At 47.1% G+C, this 19,067-nt stretch overlaps 2 protein-coding genes and 1 non-coding gene across 5 annotated transcripts in view; 2 read left to right on the top strand and 1 right to left on the bottom strand.

Annotated features, from left to right (window-relative positions):
* Nucleotides 1-10,983, top strand: part of LOC1280116 (centaurin-gamma-1A) — a 155,930-nt gene extending 144,947 nt beyond the window's left edge. For 2 of the 3 annotated variants that reach the window (XM_061654824.1, XM_061654827.1), the window contains exons 3-9: nt 2,777-2,918; nt 3,050-3,184; nt 4,984-6,297; nt 7,162-7,401; nt 7,482-7,599; nt 7,678-8,035; nt 8,119-10,983. In XM_061654824.1, coding sequence (XP_061510808.1) covers nt 2,777-2,918; nt 3,050-3,184; nt 4,984-6,297; nt 7,162-7,401; nt 7,482-7,599; nt 7,678-8,035; nt 8,119-8,382 — 2,571 coding nt within the window. In that variant the 3' untranslated portion in view covers nt 8,383-10,983. Of the gene's footprint in view, nt 1-2,776; nt 2,919-3,049; nt 3,185-3,813; nt 4,703-4,983; nt 6,298-7,161; nt 7,402-7,481; nt 7,600-7,677; nt 8,036-8,118 lie in introns of those variants that run through there. The other variant, XM_061654828.1, reaches the window with a different exon arrangement.
* Nucleotides 10,984-11,503: 520 nt separating this feature from the next.
* LOC1280115 (uncharacterized) lies at nt 11,504-13,540 on the top strand. Its single transcript, XM_061654831.1, has 3 exons — nt 11,504-12,435; nt 12,503-13,004; nt 13,069-13,540. The coding sequence occupies exons 1-3, from the start codon at nt 11,771-11,773 to the stop codon at nt 13,519-13,521; spliced, it is 1,620 nt and encodes a 539-aa protein (XP_061510815.1). The 5' UTR covers nt 11,504-11,770; the 3' UTR covers nt 13,522-13,540.
* A 140-nt stretch (nt 13,541-13,680) lies between these two features.
* On the bottom strand, nt 13,681-13,883 carry LOC11175539 (small nucleolar RNA U3). Its single transcript, XR_003025265.2, has one exon. It is a non-coding gene; the product is annotated as a small nucleolar RNA U3 (small nucleolar RNA).
* Between the last annotated feature and the right edge of the window lie 5,184 nt (nt 13,884-19,067).

The raw sequence follows: 19,067 nt of genomic DNA, 5'->3' as shown, positions 1-19,067 counted from the left end.
CATGGTTCGCGCTTGGTGCAAAAATCCTACCGCGCTCAGTGTGCGAATTGGACGCATTCGGACTTGACTCCTCTCTCGCTCGGTTGTGGTTGTTGTGGTTATTGCATGCGGGAGCAGGTTCTAACGCTTTTCACGGCTCGTCTGCAGCATGCTGTTTGTGCATTAGAAGTGCGTTTCGGGACGTTTGTGGCCTTAGCAAACCCGCATCCCGTATGACAACGTGTCTATTGTGTGTACCGTTTTAGCATCAGCAGGAAGTGTGCTGCAGTTCTATTTCTGTCCGTGCAAGCTAGAAGCACAGCTTGGAGACATTTGCTGGTGGTGAAGTGAAAGCAGTACCGCGCGAATGTCAAGAACCATGACGATAGAGCGGCTGTAAACGCCAAGTGACGGTAATTTTGCAAGAGTACGGAAATGAGTTTTTGCACCCAAAAATGACCTGCAAACCCTCATGAAATCACACGCACACTTACTGTTGCAAGGTAGAAAAAAAGCCCTCTATAGTTACGAAATAGAGACAGCAAAACAGCACTGGACGCACTGTTTTTGTGCGCCCATTACCGACCATCATCCCTTCTCGGCAGTGTACCAGCAGCAGCAGTAGCAGTGCATTGCGCGCTATCTTTGCGCAATTCACTCCCGTTCGGTAGGGGGCAGGGGCGCCGCCGTTTGTTGTGTGTCCTACCAAATCCCGCGGCCCGCCATAAATTAAATCACTGTGTAGGCCATTAAGGTGGGCACCATTCGGCACTGATGTCGATTACATTCTTTTTTTTTTTTTTTACTTTCCATCATCTAATTCTACCTCTCTCCGGTGGTGCTAAGCAACGTGGTTACGCGCTGGTTTTTCCTCTATTGTGTGTTGCCCCGTTTGCTAGCAACGCGTAGCCAGTGTATGTGGCACGTGGTGTGTTTTACCGTGCGCGCAGCTCGATGACAGCTCTATTAGGCGGCAGTGCGCTTCGGCGTGGCGTAACGCCGATACGCAGCGCACAAGGCACGTGGGCTTAAGAGATAATTTCGGTACTGTTTAGGGTTTTTTTCTCTTCTTGTTTTGTTGTTCCTATCTGCAATCTGAAATTAGTCCCGTAAATGGACAGGACAATAAATCGTAACTTTCATTACATTTTTCCGGATGAAAACAGTTGAGGGTTTTTTTTCTGCAGCTACGTACTGTGACATCATTATTATCAGTGAGGGATAGTTTTTCATTGTTGTTTTGCAAAAAAAAACACACACACACTACTTCACTTCTCCCGCATGTTTTCCACCAACCAGGGGAGAGAAAGTGACTCTTCAACTCTCAATGCGACTCTCTGTTTCTTCGCCGGATGATTTAAACTCACCTCACTTCAGCATACTTTCGGTGACCTCTGACTGAGCGGTGGACGGTTTTTGTGCAACCAGAGCCCTGTCTGCCTGCCTGTTGTTTGTCTGTACGGTCTGTACAGATTTCAGTTACACACAGCGCTAGCCAGCAGAGATGAACTAACGCAACTGGGCCGCACCAGCCGCATGCTGTGCCAGACGGTTTTCTCTGATTTTACAGTGCGTGGGGAAAACTCTTTGACACAGAGAAGAAAAAAAAAACCCAAACGTCTTTTGTTTTAGTTTTGCAACCTTAAACCTCATCAGGCCGTTGTACTTTTGGGAAGGGAAGTCAGATTTCTTGCCAAACGAAAAGCCTCCCTCGGTGTGCAAATGTCAACAAAAAGGGTCCATTTTTATTTGACGAATGGAAAGACGAAAAACCGTCAAAACGAAAAAAATCTCGTCAAATATTTTGGGAAAAATGGCTCGAAAAGAAAACACGAAAAATTGTCTCCCTTTTTCTCTCGGAGGTCGTCTAGTTTATAAAATTCGTTCTAAATGCCCGTAAATCTCGCCTTTATCAATCAAAGCGAACCTTGAAACCGCACCGCAACGAAATCCTGCTGCTGCTGCACCTTCCAAAGGGATTTCAAGGCGTTTCTTATGTTCGGTGCGTGCGTCCCTTCGATTATTTTGCGCACTTTTTACCACAATGCATGTGTCCTCTGTGTCCCCTCCTGGCTCCTGGCACTAATGAGTTAATTTTTCGACAAAACAAACTTTAATGGACTTCTGCGCGCCACACAGCGCACAGATTCTTCCGAATTTCCGGTACATTTCTTCCCTTTTCTGCAATTTTTCTGTTTTGCAGACAGTCAAAAAGGAAATATCCTACTGTGTGTGTGTGATTTTTTTTTTTAGAAGAACCCCAAAAAATCTCTTTCCTACCATCAAGAATAGACATGACGGTTTTGCTTTTCCCACTTTTTTGTGTGTGCAAAACAACACCCAGTTTCGTTCGTTTTCCGGTTTTTTCGCACAAAAATGCTCAAAAAGCGGAAGCGTAATTTAAACACGCAACATATCAACAAAAACCCGCTCTCTCCGTCCTGGTCCTGGTCCACACAAGGAGGAAGAAGCCCGCTCAAACACACTCTCGGCAACGTGGTTTGGGTTTTTGTAGTTTGGTTTTGATTTATTGGTTCACCGTGACAAATCAATTGCAAGACATTGCTGGTTTCTTTCTGTTCACACTGCCTCTGCCTTGTGCGGTCCTTTGGGTGTTCCCTTTTGGGCAATTTCTATTGTTGATGGGTTGCAGAAAAATTTGCACATAAACCGCTTTCTGTGATTGGTTTGGTACGCGCTTGGGTGTGTTGCTGTGCGTTGAAATATCATTAGCGGGTCAGTTTTATGCGTTTTGTATTAACTAACGATTTTTTGTTCTTCTTTCTTCAAATTGCAGTTTGCCGCCTGGGTTGATGCCGTCATTTTCGTCTTCAGCTTGGACAACGAGTCGAGCTTCAATGCGATCTACACCTACTACAACCGGATAGCGCACCATCGCAATACGGCCGAAATACCGTTCATTCTCGTCGGAACACAAGGTAACGAGGGAGCGCGCGACTTATGAGGAATTGGGATTGTGGGATTTTCGTTTAGAGCCACAGAGGACGTTGCTATTTCGGGACAGTTTGCTAAATTTCCCTACCTGCTTTTTTTCTCAACTCTTTTTTAGACGGTATTTGTGAACGGGCACCGCGAGTCATCGACGATGCGCGGGCTCGGAAGCTGGCGCAAGATTTGAAACGCTGCACCTATTACGAAACCTGCGCCACCTACGGACTGAACGTGGAACGAGTATTTCAGGACGGTAAGTGTAATGCAGGGCAAAATAGCGAAGACACAAACCCACATCCATTGGGAGGGGTATTTTGGATGGAAGGATATTTTAAAACCACACGAAAGATTACCGACGAGTTGATTCGTTTTTATCCAATTTGCCGCTTCTTTTTCAAATAAAAATCCCTTATTTGGGAAATATTCCAATTGCAATAAGAAAAACAACCCATTTAAACTGCCCTACCCCTCGCAACACACACAAACGACAAGGACCTGTCAAAGTGGCAAGGATAACACGCAATCGCACAGTGCGCCACCTGGCGGCCGGTACCGACACTGCCAACACTGTACGCGCTATCGCCGCCGTCACGCACACACCGAAACACAACCCAACAAAGCAAGCACGCAATTCGTTCCGTATCAACAACAGAAGGGCAAGCAGCAGCAGCGAACAGTGAACGCAAAAAAGAATCCCGCAAGAAGCCCGTAAAAAAGCGGCCGCCAACCCCTCAGCGAACGACAGAACGAAACGGAGCGAGCTTTTTTTTGGGGGTAAGACGAGTGTTCGTGTGTGTGTGCGAGAGTGTATGAAGAAAGGGCAAAACGATCTATACCCCGTTCAGGTCGCAAGCAAAGGAGGGAACGAAAGAGGGAACGCAACACAACCAGCAGAAGAAGGAGAGAAAAAAGCATAAACCAAAACAAAAGCCCAAACGCGTTGGGCTCAGCTCGCTTTAGTCCGTCCGTCCGCGTCCGCAAGCCAAAAAACAACCACACACAGCTAGAAGCCGTTTCGGTGTGCGTGTGTGTATGTGTGCGCCTGTTTGCATGTGTGTTTTTTCCCTTTCGGGCTCTTTTGCTCCCTTTCCCACCGCCTCGTACGTCTATGCTGCTGCTTCCAAACCCCCGGACGGGCAGTGTGCGTATGCTGTATGCTTCCCTTCCCCGGGAACTACTCCGCGTGTTATGCTTTATGCTTCACTTTCTTGCCTGCCGCTTTACTATCCCGTTCGGCCACGGAGACCGGTCCAGCAACGTGTCTCGGTGTGTGTGTCGCGTGCACATTGTGTATCATCTCTCTTTCCTCATCTTCCCGTTTCGATTTCGGAGGTCCATTTGGTCGGATTTTCCTTTTCGGCTGTCGATTCTCAGCAGCAGCATCGGGCACACGGACAAGCCTCCGCCAGGGGCCAGAAAGCCTTCCAAGCGCCTTCCAGTGTCATCACAACCAAAACCAGCGCTACTTGCTTGGCTGTTTGCTGTTGTTAGTTCCGTTGTGCACTTTGTGAAAAACGTGATTTTTGTTATTGTAGTGTCGGTAGAAGCCGAAGAGCCTACAGCCGTGTATTTTGCGATTCAAAGTCGGCTTTGATGTTCGAAAAAGCGTCCGGCACAGCATCCGCCACCAGGAACGGTTCCAGCGGTGGAGGAACAGTAGGCGACGACGACGACCACCACGCTGCTGATGGTAGTGTGACTCCTTTAGCACCGAAACCGCAAACAGCAACCACCAACACCACCAGCAGCATGCCTTTCTACAGGAGATACTGTAATTATTGTCCTCGTGTAACGAGTTACCCTCTAACCTTCACGTCCCCCTCCGAAAGAAAGCAGAGCATAAGAAAGAGCGCGTGTGTGTGTGTGTGTTTCGCGGCAAAGAATCAAACCATCTGCCTGTGCGCAAATGCCCCTCTCCTCGTTATGCATGTGTCGTACAGTGCGTATGTAATAATAATTTCCCTCCTTTTTTCTCTTCTCTTTTCATTTTTTTGGTTAATTTCCATCTGCACCTCTGGCCATCATCATCATCATCGTCGTACCGCAAAACAGCCTGCCAGAAGATCGTCCAGCAGCGCCTGTCGACGGGTTCGACGATCACGCCAACGAACTCGCGCCCCACCACCCCGCAAGGCACGCGGCTCGGTGTGGCCAGCTTTCACCCGTCCGTTCCGAGCCCGACGAACGGGTACGCCGGTTCGGCCGTGACACACAGCAGCAGCAACGCATCGCCCAGCCACCAGCAGCAGCAGCAGCAGCAGAACCACCAAACCGGCGGCACTATGACGCTGCCCCATCGGCACCACGTCCTGTCCGCCTCGAGCCATCACATTCCGATCAAGATCAGCCAGGAGCTGATCGGGGCCGAACAGCACCACCACCACCACACGTCCTCGGCCGGGGCAAACGCCCAGAGGTGGGGTACGATCTCGCACGGCACCTCCCAGCAGACGCTGCTCGCGCTAACGAACGAGAACAACAACATCTCCAAGTTCATCCCCCCAACGCACCCGGTGTCGAGCGGGCTGCCACCACCAACCGATTCTTCGCTACTGCAACCGCACGGTGGTGCATCGCTTACCGCCATGTCCGGCAAGGACAGTAGCAGTGGCGGCAGCGGCAAGGACGGCAAGGAAGGGAAGGAACTCCCGACGCCAACCTCCACACCGACCACATCGCGCAAGAGCCGCCGAAGATCGAACCTGTTCATCCCGTCCTCCTCCAAGAAGGAGCAGCAGCAGCAGGAGAAGATCAAAAACGGTGAGCTCGGGTCGGGGCGAGCCATCCCGATCAAGCAGGGCTACCTGTACAAGCGCAGCAGCAAATCGCTCAACAAGGAGTGGAAGAAAAAGTACGTCACGCTGTGCGACGATGGGCGGCTCACGTACCACCCCTCGCTGCACGACTACATGGAGGACGTGCACGGGAAGGAGGTGTCGCTGCAGTACGTCACGGTGAAGGTGCCGGGCCAGAAGCCGCGCGGCACCAAGTCCATCATCACGAACAGTGCGCTGACGGCGGCGGCCGCTGCAGCAGCCCAGCAAGCGTCATCGTCCACCAACGGCACGAACGGCGGCTCGAACGGGCTGACCGAGGGGATCGGGGGGCTATCCCTAGCGAAGGATCGCAAGTGCACGGAGAAGGTGCTGCTGACCGCGTTCGACACGCTGCGCGAACCGGTCAAGTCGAACTCGCAGACGAGCGGCGACGAGGGCATCGTGATCAGCAGCAGCAACTCGCAGAGCTTCCTCGGGGACAGCAGCAGCGCGGCGGCCGGCAGCAAGATCGATGCGCAGACGCCGAACGTGAAGAAGCGGCACCGGCGCATGAAGAGCAGCGGCGTGGGGAAGAACAGCGAGTACGATGGTGAGTGTCGGAACGCAAGAGCGCTGTGCTGCAAAGTGTCATGAGCATTACGAGATGTTCACCAACGAAAACAATGAACAATAGCTGTGATGCTCATTGCTGATACTCAATGAAAGTGCATCACATGTTATACCGAACACTCAAATCAGCTCACGTACAAAACTGAGATGATCAGAGATGAGACTCAAACAGTTGATGGATCAATCACATGCTTGGTGACATTTTGTTTAGCACCCAACTCTTGGTCACTCATATTGTCATGACATTTTTTGTCGATGATAAACACAACATTCTTGAAATAGACTTGGCATGTGGTCCCAAGCAACAAAATAAACATGCTTTCTCGCTCTGTCTGCTTTGATTGTCTGTCGGGTCAAACAGAGCGAGAAAACATGCTCATTATGTTTCTTGGAACCACTCGCAAGCACCGCATGTCTCCCATGACTATCGTGATGATCACCGACTGAAAATGACGCAACCAAGTGACTGACCAAAAGTTGATTGCACACAATGTCATCAAGCATGTGATGGTCGCAACAACTGCGTGAGTCACGTCTCTGATCATCATATAAGAGCTCGTGACGCTGACATGATTTTGTTTCAGCCGGAATTTGTCATGACTGTCAGTGACATTTTGCAGAACTGATCACAGTAAAAAAAGTCATGACATAGTGACTGACACCAAGTGTTGGTCGCAAAAATGTCATGAAGCATGTATTGAGAACATGACGCTGACATGGATTTAGTTTCAGTCAAATTTTTTTTATAACATTGACAGTGACATTTTGTAGCACTGCGCAAACGAGACGAAACGAGTCCAAACATGACTAACATTTATCTTTCTTTCTTTAAAAAACAACACAGATTCCGACGGGTTCGAGTTCTACATCGTCTCGCTGGACAACAAGCAGTGGCACTTCGAGGCGTCCAACTCGGAGGAGCGGGACGAGTGGGTGTCGGTGATAGAGCAGGAAATCTTCAAGAGCTTGCAGGGCATCGAGTCGTCCAAGTCGAAACCACTGAACCCGAGCGACATTGCGTCGATGCAGTCGATCCGGAGCCGGGTCCCTGGCAACGGTTACTGCGTGGACTGTGACTCACCAAGTAAGCATTGTTTTTTTATGTGCACAACCTACTTGTGTTGCAAAAAAAGGAATTTCTTCTAATCGGTTTTTTCTTTGTAGATCCCGAATGGGCCAGCTTGAATCTGGGCGTACTGATGTGCATCGAGTGCTCCGGGGTGCACCGAAATCTTGGTTCGCACATCAGCAAGGTGCGATCGCTCGGGCTGGATGAGTGGCCGTAAGTATTCAACCATTGTTCTAACCATTTCTTATAAACACTCATTCATGTACTAATTCATTTTCTCTCACCCTCCAGTCCGGGCCATCTGAGCGTAATGCTGGCGATTGGCAACAGCCTAGCGAACTCGGTCTGGGAGGCGAATACGCGCGGCCGGGTAAAACCAACGCCCGCCAGCTCGCGCGAGGAGAAGGAAGCGTGGATCCGCAGCAAGTACGAGGGCAAAGAGTTTCTGCCCCACTTTAACCCCTCGCCCCCGATCGGCCAGCAGCTGTGCGAGGCGGTGGTGCGCTCCGACATGAAGTCGATCATCATCCTGCTCGCCAATGCGTCGAACGAGCACATCAACTCGACCGCCAGCAACCGGGATCTGCGCACGCCGCTACTGTTGGCGTGTGCGATCGGGAATTTGGCCATCACGCAGCTCTTGATTTGGGTAAGCAGGCACTTTACTTGCTTTAATAAAGAAAAAGAAAGCATGTTTAACATTTTCCTTTTCGTTTCATTCTTGTTCTGCAGCACCATGCCAACCTGAAGCACGTGGACAGCGAGGGCCGATCCTGTCTAACCTTTGCCAAAGCGGCCAACTCGCTGGCGGCGGCCAAGCAGGCAAACAATTCGCCCCACCACGTGAATGTGGAAACGACCACGGCCCTGGTGGAGCTGCTGACCAGCCTGGGCTGTACCGATCCGGCACCGTTCTCCGCCAGCGGTACGCTACCGCGCCGAAGGGAAACGATCGATCAGGCCACGTTCGAGAAGTTTTCCTCGAGCGTCATCTAAGCGACGACCGCTGTGTTTGTATGGAAGCGCAGTAGGAGTAGTAGTAGTAGTATTAGCACCTTGATGATATATAGACAAATTTCGAGAACGCAATCTCTCAAGACACGCAAATTTTGTCCCCGACTATGTAGAGAGAGAGAGAGCCGCAATTAGAGGGACACTTTCTCTCTAACACAGATTCATATGTTAAGTTCTTTAGCCTTTAAAGAGATGGTGGTTGTGCGCGTTCTGTTTACTTCGCGGTAACGAACGCCTCAGCAAGACGTATTTGACGAGAGACAGAGAGAGAATCCTTGATGGCATTGTGATCGAATATGAAGTTGAATTTCGGTGGGTGGTAGTAGTATCTCTGTGTTTAAGCATTCTGTTTCTGAAGCCCAGAAACAGGTACAGATTTTGTAAATAATTTGTCCACAATTGTCGTTCGTTTGGCCAAAGGCAACACAAATACGAGCAAGAGAAGAAAAAAACTGTCCCCCCAATCCCCCCCCCCTTTTTATGTGTATAAATGTGGTTAAGAAGCGTTTGCGTTATATATAGAAGAAGAGGAAGGTATATCTTATGGTAGAGAGCAGCAGAAGCGAGGAGAAGGAGAGCTCGCTTTTCCTTTAGTGTTTAAAATGGCGCACGAACCCATATTTCCCCTGGTAGTATGTATATGTACATGTGCTAAGAGCTTAGCAGAGAAGAAGAAACACTTTAGCACTTTTTTTAGTGTTTTGTTAGTTTGTTAGCCGCGCGCTGTTTTCGTGTTGTTCGTGTGCTTGCACCGTTCCACACACGGGCGCCCTTCCCTCCCTTCCTCCGTGTACGTAATATAACATTTTAGATGTTGTTTATTCTGTACTGTTCTGTTCTGTTTCGATAAGAATTATATCATCCCTCTCTCTTTAAGTTGCTTTCTTAGTTTAATCACAGTGGTAGTGTGCGGTGTAGCCGCCCCACAAGACGCGTACCTCTAAACAAAAACTCACATTGGACTGGAACCATTTAATTTTTGTTTGGTCTTTATTTTTTCTTTTTCGTTATTAAAATTAGTGTTTTGTTGCATATGATCCGCCGCAGTAGCCGATCGTCGGGATGATCTTTTATCGTACGCAATATTTATTCACAGTTGTAGAGAGAGAGGATGAGAGAGAGAGAGCGCGTACGCTTGTTTTAATGAATTCATTCAGTTCCTAGTTTTGATCCGAGTTTTGTCGATCAGTTTGTACCTTTATTTGACAATTTCAAAAAGGACATTTAACACACATCTGTCCTTGGTTGGTTTGCAACTTTTGATTCTCTTTTTAAAAAGAGTTTCCGAATGCCGAATGGTTTTTTTATAATATTGATTTGCTCATTGTCTGTTCCGTTTAGTGCAGCGTAACATAAATATATAGATTGAATTGAATTGCACTCACACACACACACAAAAAACACAGTACGTTAACGAATTGTGCCGACGCATTAGGGCGAAACAGAGAGAAACGCTAGGCATAATATAAATGTATACATAAATACACAACAAAACAGCATAACAGCATAACAGCACGCAGCATATAGAGAAGCGAATCCCTCTTTCCCCCCACACACGCCACAGCTACGATGCACTACGAACCACAATTGTAGGAGAAAGAGCAGAAGAAGAAGGTATTAGAATGTGTTTGCAAAACAAAAAAGAACCCTTAAAATAGTAACGGTAGACCTCAGCAACCAGATAACTGATGATGTATGGCAAAAAGCGTATTAGAGAAGACGAAGGAGAAATGTATTGTCATTTATGAAAAAAAAAGATTTAACAAAATTGTCCCCCTCCTTTCTTATCCTTCGACAAAACGCAAGCTCGTTAAAGTATCGAAGCACACACACAAGTTGATAGTAATAGACGACTCCTATAGATAATATTGCAGAGAATTTAATCACCCTTTAATAACAAAAAAACAAAACGTTTAGTACAGATTGCGAACTACAAAAGCGAAAACAAAAGAGAAACGGAGAGTAGCATTGCATTAAAAAGTGGTAAAACACCCTCTTAGAAGAGCCAAGTATAGAGTAGAACAAGAGATGAGAACAAATATTAAAAAACAACTCTATTATAGGTTACAAAACAGAGCTACAGGAAGATAAAGAAGAAAAAGCCCGCTAAGCATTACACAAAAAAAACTCGTTATTCACTTCTCTTTAGTACTTCAGTAACAGTAAACAAAAAAAACTACAAAAAGAAAACAACATTGAAAGGAAAAGCCCCCTACACACACACACACACACACACACACTAACATTAGAAGAAGAGAATTAGAGCGATAGAGTATAATAATAGCTTAACAAACAAAAAAAAAACATTTCACAACCCCTTTTCGCCCGTTGTCCGTTGTTTGTGAAATTGGCAAATATGGAAGCAAAATTGGATTGAACTGGAACAAAAAAAAACATTAGAAAATTTAACAACTTTCGCTGAATCTCTCCCACTCTCTCTCTCTTTTTACGACTAACTCGCAATTTTTGGCGACACGAGTGGGGATGGGGGAAAAGAAGAATGAAGAAATGATAAAATGAGGTTGGTGCGCAGTAAAACAAAACCAAGAATACAATATACGAAATGATACGATGAAGCATTAATTCGCAACGGTTTTTTTAGTATTAACTGTTTTCTTGTAATTTTTTAAAATGATAATATCACATTGCAAATTTGCAAAAAATTAAGATTGTATTTTTGCCGATGTTTTTCGTATGTTAAATTCACCTCTTCGCTGGGCTTCCCGACACAAACGGCCTGTTTTTAAAAATAGCCCTTCCCGGAGCGAGAGTTTACCGTTCGTTTATCGCTAATCAAACAGGTTTAAGCAAAAACACGTGCAAAGAGCCTTGTTATTGCAAGCAATTTATCATTTGCTGTGCTTCGTACATTGAGCTCACTTGGAGGGGCGTATATTATCATCATCTCTCCCATTCAAAACTGCATCAAAACGCGCATCAGTTATTGTTTTGATGATGATGATGATGAAGGGATTGTGTAACTGTGCGCCAGATGATGGCCCAACTGTCATCCCTATTTACCGTCGTATTCCCTTTCTCGCTTTTCGCCATGGGTCACTTTGATTGCGCAAAAATCTATAACTAAACACACACACACACACACACACTCACACACAATCCCCAGCGTTCCCGTTTGTGACCTTCCTCCTGCCAACCTATGTCATTACGCACGTTTACAAGAGTGTGTGCCGGCTCTATCATGACTTGCACAAGACTGTAGTGTGCGCCTCATCTCGCAGCTGATAAGCGAATAAGCGGTGCGCCGTTACGATCAGTTGCTCCGTGACCGTCGCTGTGTCCGGTCGTTAAAGTGTGTGTCCATCAAAACCAGTGTGCGTTCCTCTCCCTAGCAAAAACAAAAAACAAAACGATGCAAAGTCATTACAACCCAACCGAACAGACGTGGTACGGTGAAAGCTTACCGTCCGTACTCAATCCGGCCGCCGGTATTGGCCGCATCGTGCTCGATGTGCTCGCCCGCTCGCCCGACCGCGTCATCCAGATTAATGCCGACACGGGCCGGCAAACGACGTGCGGCGAGATGAGGCGGCGCATCGTTCGGGTCGCACTGCGCCTGCGTCGCCTTGGTTACCGGCGCGGTGACTTTGTCAGCCTTGCCTGCGGCAACGGCGAGCAGGTCGTGCCGGTGCTGATCGGCTGCTGGGTACTGGGGCTGGCCGTCAATCCCCTTGCGCCCGTGTTCGAGAAGGCCGACTTTGTGCACATGATGAAGCAAACGCAATCGGGGCTGGTGTTTTGCGATCCGGCCAATGCGGGCGTGGTGCGGGAAGCGGTCCACGAAGCGATTACGCACGGTGCACAACTGTTCGCGATGGGACCGGCAGCGGAGGGGGTTCATCGGTCGGTGGACGAGCTGCTGGAACCGATCGACGGGGAGGAGTGCTTTCGGGCGGAGTATTTGGGCGACGCGTCCAAGCTGCTGGCGATGGTGCTGTGCTCATCCGGCACGACCGGCCTGCCCAAGGGTGTCTGTCTGTCGCACGCGCACTTTGTCGATGGAATGGTCTTTTCCACGTAAGTCTTTGCTCCGTTAATAATCTAATAAGATTCTAATCGACCGCGGTCCTTTCCATTATTGTAGCGACGCTTCCGACGGTCCCATCTTCAACTTTAGCTCGCTGTTCTGGGCGACCGGCATCTTTGCCGTGATGACCTCGCTGCTGCACAGCCGGCCGCGCGTTCTCACCAGCAAACCCTACCAGCCGGACCTGCTGCTCGATCTGATTGAAACGTATCGCATCGAGAATCTGTTCACCCCTCCCTCGTACGTGTCGACCCTGCTGGCCCACCCTCGCACTGCCCGGGCCGATCTGAGCAGCGTTCGGCAGTGGCAGCTCGGTGGTTCCCGCGTACCGACGGAAATGACACTGCGCCTGCAGAAGCTGCTTCCCCAGGGGCACACGCGCTCCATCTACGGCAGCTCCGAGATTGGGTTTATCACGCGCAATGACGTCACGGTGAAGCCGGGCTCGGTCGGTCCGCTCACCACGAACGTCCAGTGCCGGGTGTTGGATGAGGATGGCCAACCGGTCGGGGTAGGAGTTGCCGGCGAGCTTGTACTACGCCATCGGTACATGTTTCTGGTAGGCCCTAAAAAATGCACATCAAAGTAGGCAATTATGGAATAACACTGGCGTTCTTTTACAGGGTTACCTGCACAATCCGGAAGCGACCGCGAACGCACTGACCGAGGACGGGTTCTTCCGGAGCGGCGACATCGGGTACATCGATGCGGACGGCAGCCTGTACGTGGTCGATCGCATCAAGGACATCATCAAGTACAACAACTACCAGGTGTCGCCGTCCGATCTGGAGTGCATCATACAGCGCATGGACGGGGTGAAGCAGGTGTGCGTGATCGGTGTGCCGGCGCCGGACGGGTCGAGCGACCTGCCGATGGCGGTGGTCGAGCGGAAGGTGGGTGGCGGTGGTGGTGCGACGCCGCTGCTGGAGGAGGACATTGTGCGGCATGTCGAGGGACAGGTGGCGGACTTCAAGCGGCTGCGGGGCGGGGTGCGGTTCGTGGACAGTTTCCCGATGACGCCGTCCGGGAAGATACTGCGGCGTGCGGTGAAGCAGATGATTAATGAATTGAAATGAAGTAGATAAGTCTAATACCCAGTTTTTAATTTATCACCATAATTATAAAGTGGCATCTACAGTCATCCCTTGCGCTTTTCAAGGATATGTGTTAGTAGTTTAGACAATGTCTTCTTTTCTTGACAGATATTGTATTAATATAAAGAAGTGTAGAAAACAACCACTCAGAATGTGTCTGCCCTTTGCAATTGGATACGATCATCAAGCACAGATCGACGCGTCGGAGACGCAGCCGAGATCCGACAGTTTCACGCTCCAGGACAGCCACTACACCTCATCATCGTGGGTTGGAATAGCTCGACTTTCGAGTGAAAGTGAGTTGAAAACTTGCCTATAGAAATGATCCTATGAAGCACAGTCTTACCTTCTAACACCAAACATCTAACCACCCCACTCAACGCACACATGCTGCGCTAGCGATGTGCAGCCAGCCCTTCACTTCCCTTCACACACACACACATACACGTGCACGCGCACGGTGCGATTTAACACCATTCATTTCTCTAGAGAACATAAATTTTTTGCTCGATTTGTTGCTGCATTTGCACTCGAAAAAGATGCACATGTTGCGATTGGGCAGCTTTCTTCATATGCTGGATTTCTGGGAAAGAACCGTACCGATACTGCTTTTGTCTGTTCCCCGCATTCTCGGTAACGAACCGTTTTCGTAAACAACACATCGATTCCCACGTGCTTTTGCTGTCAAACTGCCGCTACGGCACGCAGAACGCTACAAATGTTGCGCCGCGGGCAGGGTGCGAAGTGTTCCGCACAGTAGGTTCGGCTTCGTATTCATTCAACCGAGGGAATTTGACTCGTGTTTTTTATTTCTTTTAAAAACAAACTGTAAACATACAGGTATTCCCCGATACACGCTATTAATGCGGACCGGAGGCAATAGCGTATCTCGAATTTTAGGGTAAGTTGAATTTCGAGGTTTTCAGTCAAATTATAGCTAATTTTCGTATAATTTTGCTTGAAGTGGTAGGTTTTAGCCACTAAATTAGTTATTCAATCTGATTTCAACTAAAGATCACATTTTTTTACCTTTTAAAATGTGTGTGTGTGTTTTTTTTTTAATTCGACAAAAAGGGAATTTATTTTGCTTTTGTCATTTGATGTGTCTCAATCAGTACAATTTGCTCGAAGAACTGTTAAATTTAGAAAATAGCGTATAGCGAAATCGCGTATATCGAGTTTGGCGAATATCGGGGAATACCTGTAATATAGAATTTCGAGCTTTTAATGGTTTTTAGTTCCTTGTTTTTATTGAAGAAATTTTTGTTTTATTTCCTTTCAGTTTTTTTTCCTACAGTATTCATGCAACACGATGGTTCGTTGCGGCGTCTAAATTGTTTTTTTTTTCTTAAATTGCTCTCGTTTAAGTGTTACATTACAATTGCTGAATTGCATGTCGACGGTCTCCTGTACAATACAATTTGGCGCAATTTACACCGACTCCGACTAGCTGCGTTTGATAAGATTCCACACGCTTTGCGCATAGCTAAGTTTGCTAAATTAGGGTTTTCCTCTAACATCCTTGAATGGTTGCACTCTTTTCTTGCTAATCGTATTTGTAAAGTAAAATTGAACGACAACTGATCTAATGAATTTCCACTGCACGTCGGTTGTTCCTCAAGGCAGTGTTCTTCTCTTTCTTTTATTTGTTAACGATGTGTGTTCTGTGCTTCCCTCTTGAGGGTTTTTGATGTTCGCTGACGATTTGAAAATTTTTGCCCGGTTTCTTGTCTCGGCTCGTGCTCGCCTTTGCTTTTTTCCCGCTCTTATAAAACTATTGCATTTGATTTTAGCTTAAATTATGTTGTTTTAAAACGTGTAAATGTCATTCGTGACCATGGGGTTCTCCTTGACTCAACACTTCTTTATAGGGATCATATAGACTCAATAGTTTACCGAACTAATAAAGTTCTAGGCATGATCTGTGCAATGGCTAAGGACATCCGGGAACCTCTGTGTCTTAAAGCTCTTTATTGTTCGCTACTTCGTCCAATTCTAGAATATGCCAGTATTCTTTGGAGCCCAATAAATGCTGCCTCCATTCTCAGAGTGAAGCGTGTACAGCGTAATTTCACTAGGATCGCTGTCAGGCGATTTTTAGGCCGAACACATAAACCTGTTCCTCCTTATCCTCCTTATTCCTCCATTGCACAAGCTCTATTTGTAAGTGGCCTATTAAGGAACGATATAGTTGCTCTTATGCTTCGATCAGAAATCCCGATTTACGCTCTCTCGTGCGGGCTTCGTCAGCGAGATGTTTTACTCATTCCCGCCAGACGAACGCGTGTATGGTGCAAGCGATCCCTTACTACAGTGCTTCCTAACTTTCAATAATGTTTCCTCTTCCTTTGACTTCCACATTCCTCATCAATCCCTACGCCAGCTCTTCATCCAGTCTTTCAACTCTTTCCTACCCAGTCCTCCTTAGTCCTTTGTTGTGTTGTGTCTAAGTGTCCAATCTGACGTATTGCTGGGCCTATTGTATGACGTAAGCCTATTATAAGCTCGCGTTTCTTGTGTTGTTTAGTTTTAATGTAGTGAAATTTAGTTATTAAGTTACATATATGTAGCCCTTGAGGCAGATATATTATTTCCAAATAAGTAAATAAATGAATAAATAAATAAATAAATATAGCTTTATAATGGAGCTCAGTTTAGGCAAAATGTTAACAATGAAGTAGGGACGAACTTGGGTGAATCGACTATCGGATGCGTATAGCACCAGACTGCTTAGTTCAGAAGTCGTCAAACTTTGCGTGGCTGTGGCTCGAAACCCGTACTTTTAAGATCGTTGCCCGTGTCTATTGTGCCATACGGGTAGAAGGGACGTTGTAGGAACGTGTTATGGTGAACAGCAATGCGTAAATGCATCTACCATACGGGTCGGCGGCAGGAAACAGGAGACGCATTATCCTGCGTTCGGTCAGAAGGTCGTGAGGTGACTGTAGCGCCTAGATGCAGCAGTAAACTGTAAAGGTTTAGTGGAAAGTCTGATTAGCAAGGAATTTCGACCATTTACTTCTAAAACAATTTAATTTTGTAATAACAACTTCCTAAAAATCTTTAGAGTGTCTGTTCAGGATCCTTAAGCACATTAATCATACCAATCTTCAGCCTAAATAATAAACCGAATGTCCCTATACGTGGGACTGACTAGGCATAATCCAGATATAAGATCCCACTGAAAATCAAGCCCATTAGCGGTACAGGCAGGCCTTGGCCGACAGCGGTTGTTGTGCCAAATAAGATTGAATTGAATACTCGAAATTCAAGAAAATTACGCAAATTATTTGAGCAAGAAAACTTTCCTGCTTTGTACAATTTTATGTGGACATGGCACAATCCAACCAATTCCCTGCAATAATAACTGAACGCTAAAACCAGTAAAACCGTATTATCGAAAGCCTTTTGTCCTATAAAACCTTTTTTGCTGCGACGCAATAAAACAAATCCAAGTGAGACATTTAATTTTATCACCTTCAGGAAGGTGTACAAACTCAGTTTTTTCTCCCTTTCTCTCTCGCACACACACACACTTCACGATAGCAAAATGCAAGAATCGAGAGCGGTGTAGATCAGTTGGTGAAAGTTGATCGTTTAAAACCCAACCCAAAATTGTTCAACTGCTGTTTTATTTGTTTTATTTTATTTTACCTCACTGCATTTCACAGATTTTGTCAACTACGGACCGAACAAAAAAAAAAAAAATAGAGTGAAAGCAACAAACAAACCACACACACAGAATCGCGATCAATTATCCGTCTTGCCCACACGCTGATCGAGATACGCGTACGTACGGCGGTTGAAGACCATGGAATGTGCGACCGGTGATGCGAATTTATTATGCTGCCCTGGAGATTGCCTTGTTGGGTTTTTGGAGGGGTGAGTAACGCCTTTCGAAACGTGCCGTTCTTTCGCCGATCCTTCGTTTGAAGGATGAAACGATAAAAACCAAACAAAAAAACTGCGCTCAATCTCGTTTTCACCTTCCCTCTGGTCGGATTAAGCAGAGGTATCAAATGATAGGGCGGTGAGTGTTCTACTTTTCCCTTGATATCTATACGTATGCTGACGCTTTAGACAGCAATTTTAACGACCGCTCCGACGCCTACTTAGCATGATCGTTAAACGCGATCGTAGGGAGCACGTGCGAAAGGTTTCATTCTAGAGTTTCCTTTCAGCGTCACCTGAATGAAGATGGATCACCGTTAGCGAATGGTCGCACTTAACTGTTCGCTTAGTGTTTTAATTGTTTTGCTGTGCTTACGTTGTGCTCAAACTGCGTATTATTATGATGTAACTACGCAGTGAAGTAAACAAGCCAATAAATCCATTTCACAATGGATGAGCGTAAGGTAAGAGCACACACACACTCAAACCCGTCCCCCATCCAATCATCCCTGATTCAGCCAAAACCCGTTTTGTATTATTTTCATTCACAACTTTCATCATCATGTTTTTGCGTAAAGCGGCGATCTTCTTCCTGTCCTGCCTCACCATCGCTCGCACACGCTCACGCACAGAAGGGGAAGGTCGCGCTCGAGGACGAATTAATTGAATTTCGGACGAAAGCAAAGAGAAACCCCCACACAGAGAAGCACATGTGTCCATTTTTACAAACTCACCAAACCAAATCTCGCCTGCCTAATTCTAGCCGAATTTGCATAAAAGCATACCACAAAGCAGCAACAGCAAACGCAAAAAACAAAACAAAACGAAAATATTATTATGCACACCCAGTGGTGGTCGCTAATTTATGTTTTCCGAATGCCAACGGACGGACGGACGGACGGGCATGGCTTCTCCTGTGGCGAGGAATTAGCAAAAGTGATCGCACAAAAAAAAAACAAAATGCGAGAAAAGCGCGTTTTACAATGTATTGTGAGTGTGTGTGTGCACTAACATTTGTACTAGTGATGGGAAAAATGAAGTTTTTGTCGGAATCGATTCCGGCTAGCTCCGCAGTTTTCTGGAATCGATTCCGGATAGTAGGTCCGGAATCAGTTTCCGGAATCGATTCTGGAATCGGCTCCGGAATCGGAATCGACTCCGGAATCGGCTCCAGAGATGATTCCGGAATCGGTTCCGGAATCGACTCCGGAATCGGCTCCGGAATAGGAATCGGTTCCGGAATCAACTTCGGAATCGGCTCCGGAATAGGAATCGGTTCCGGAATCGACTCCGGAATCGGAGTCGGTTCCGGAATCGGAGTCGGTTCCGGAATCGAAGTCGGTTCCGGAATCGACTCCGGAATCGACTCCGGAATCGGATTCGAAATCGAAGTCGGCTCTCGAATCGGAAATGGCTCATAAATTAGAATCGGCTACCAAACGGAGTCAGTTTCGGCATCGCCATAAAAAAAGGCGTTTGGGTCCAATCATACTACTTATTGATAACCGCAAAAATCCAAATTTACTTGTAAAAGATCCATTCTCATGGAGATTCCCGGACTGATTTCGCTCCGGAGTCAACACCGGAATCGGCTCCGGAGCCAACTCCGGAATCGGCTCCGGAGCCAACTTCGGTAT

This window comes from Anopheles gambiae, chromosome 3, assembly GCF_943734735.2.
Source record: "Anopheles gambiae chromosome 3, idAnoGambNW_F1_1, whole genome shotgun sequence".
In the NCBI taxonomy this organism is placed as follows: Eukaryota; Metazoa; Arthropoda; class Insecta; order Diptera; family Culicidae; genus Anopheles; species Anopheles gambiae.
Note: the sequence above shows the minus strand (reverse complement) of the source record. Positions and strands in the feature narration are given on the sequence as shown.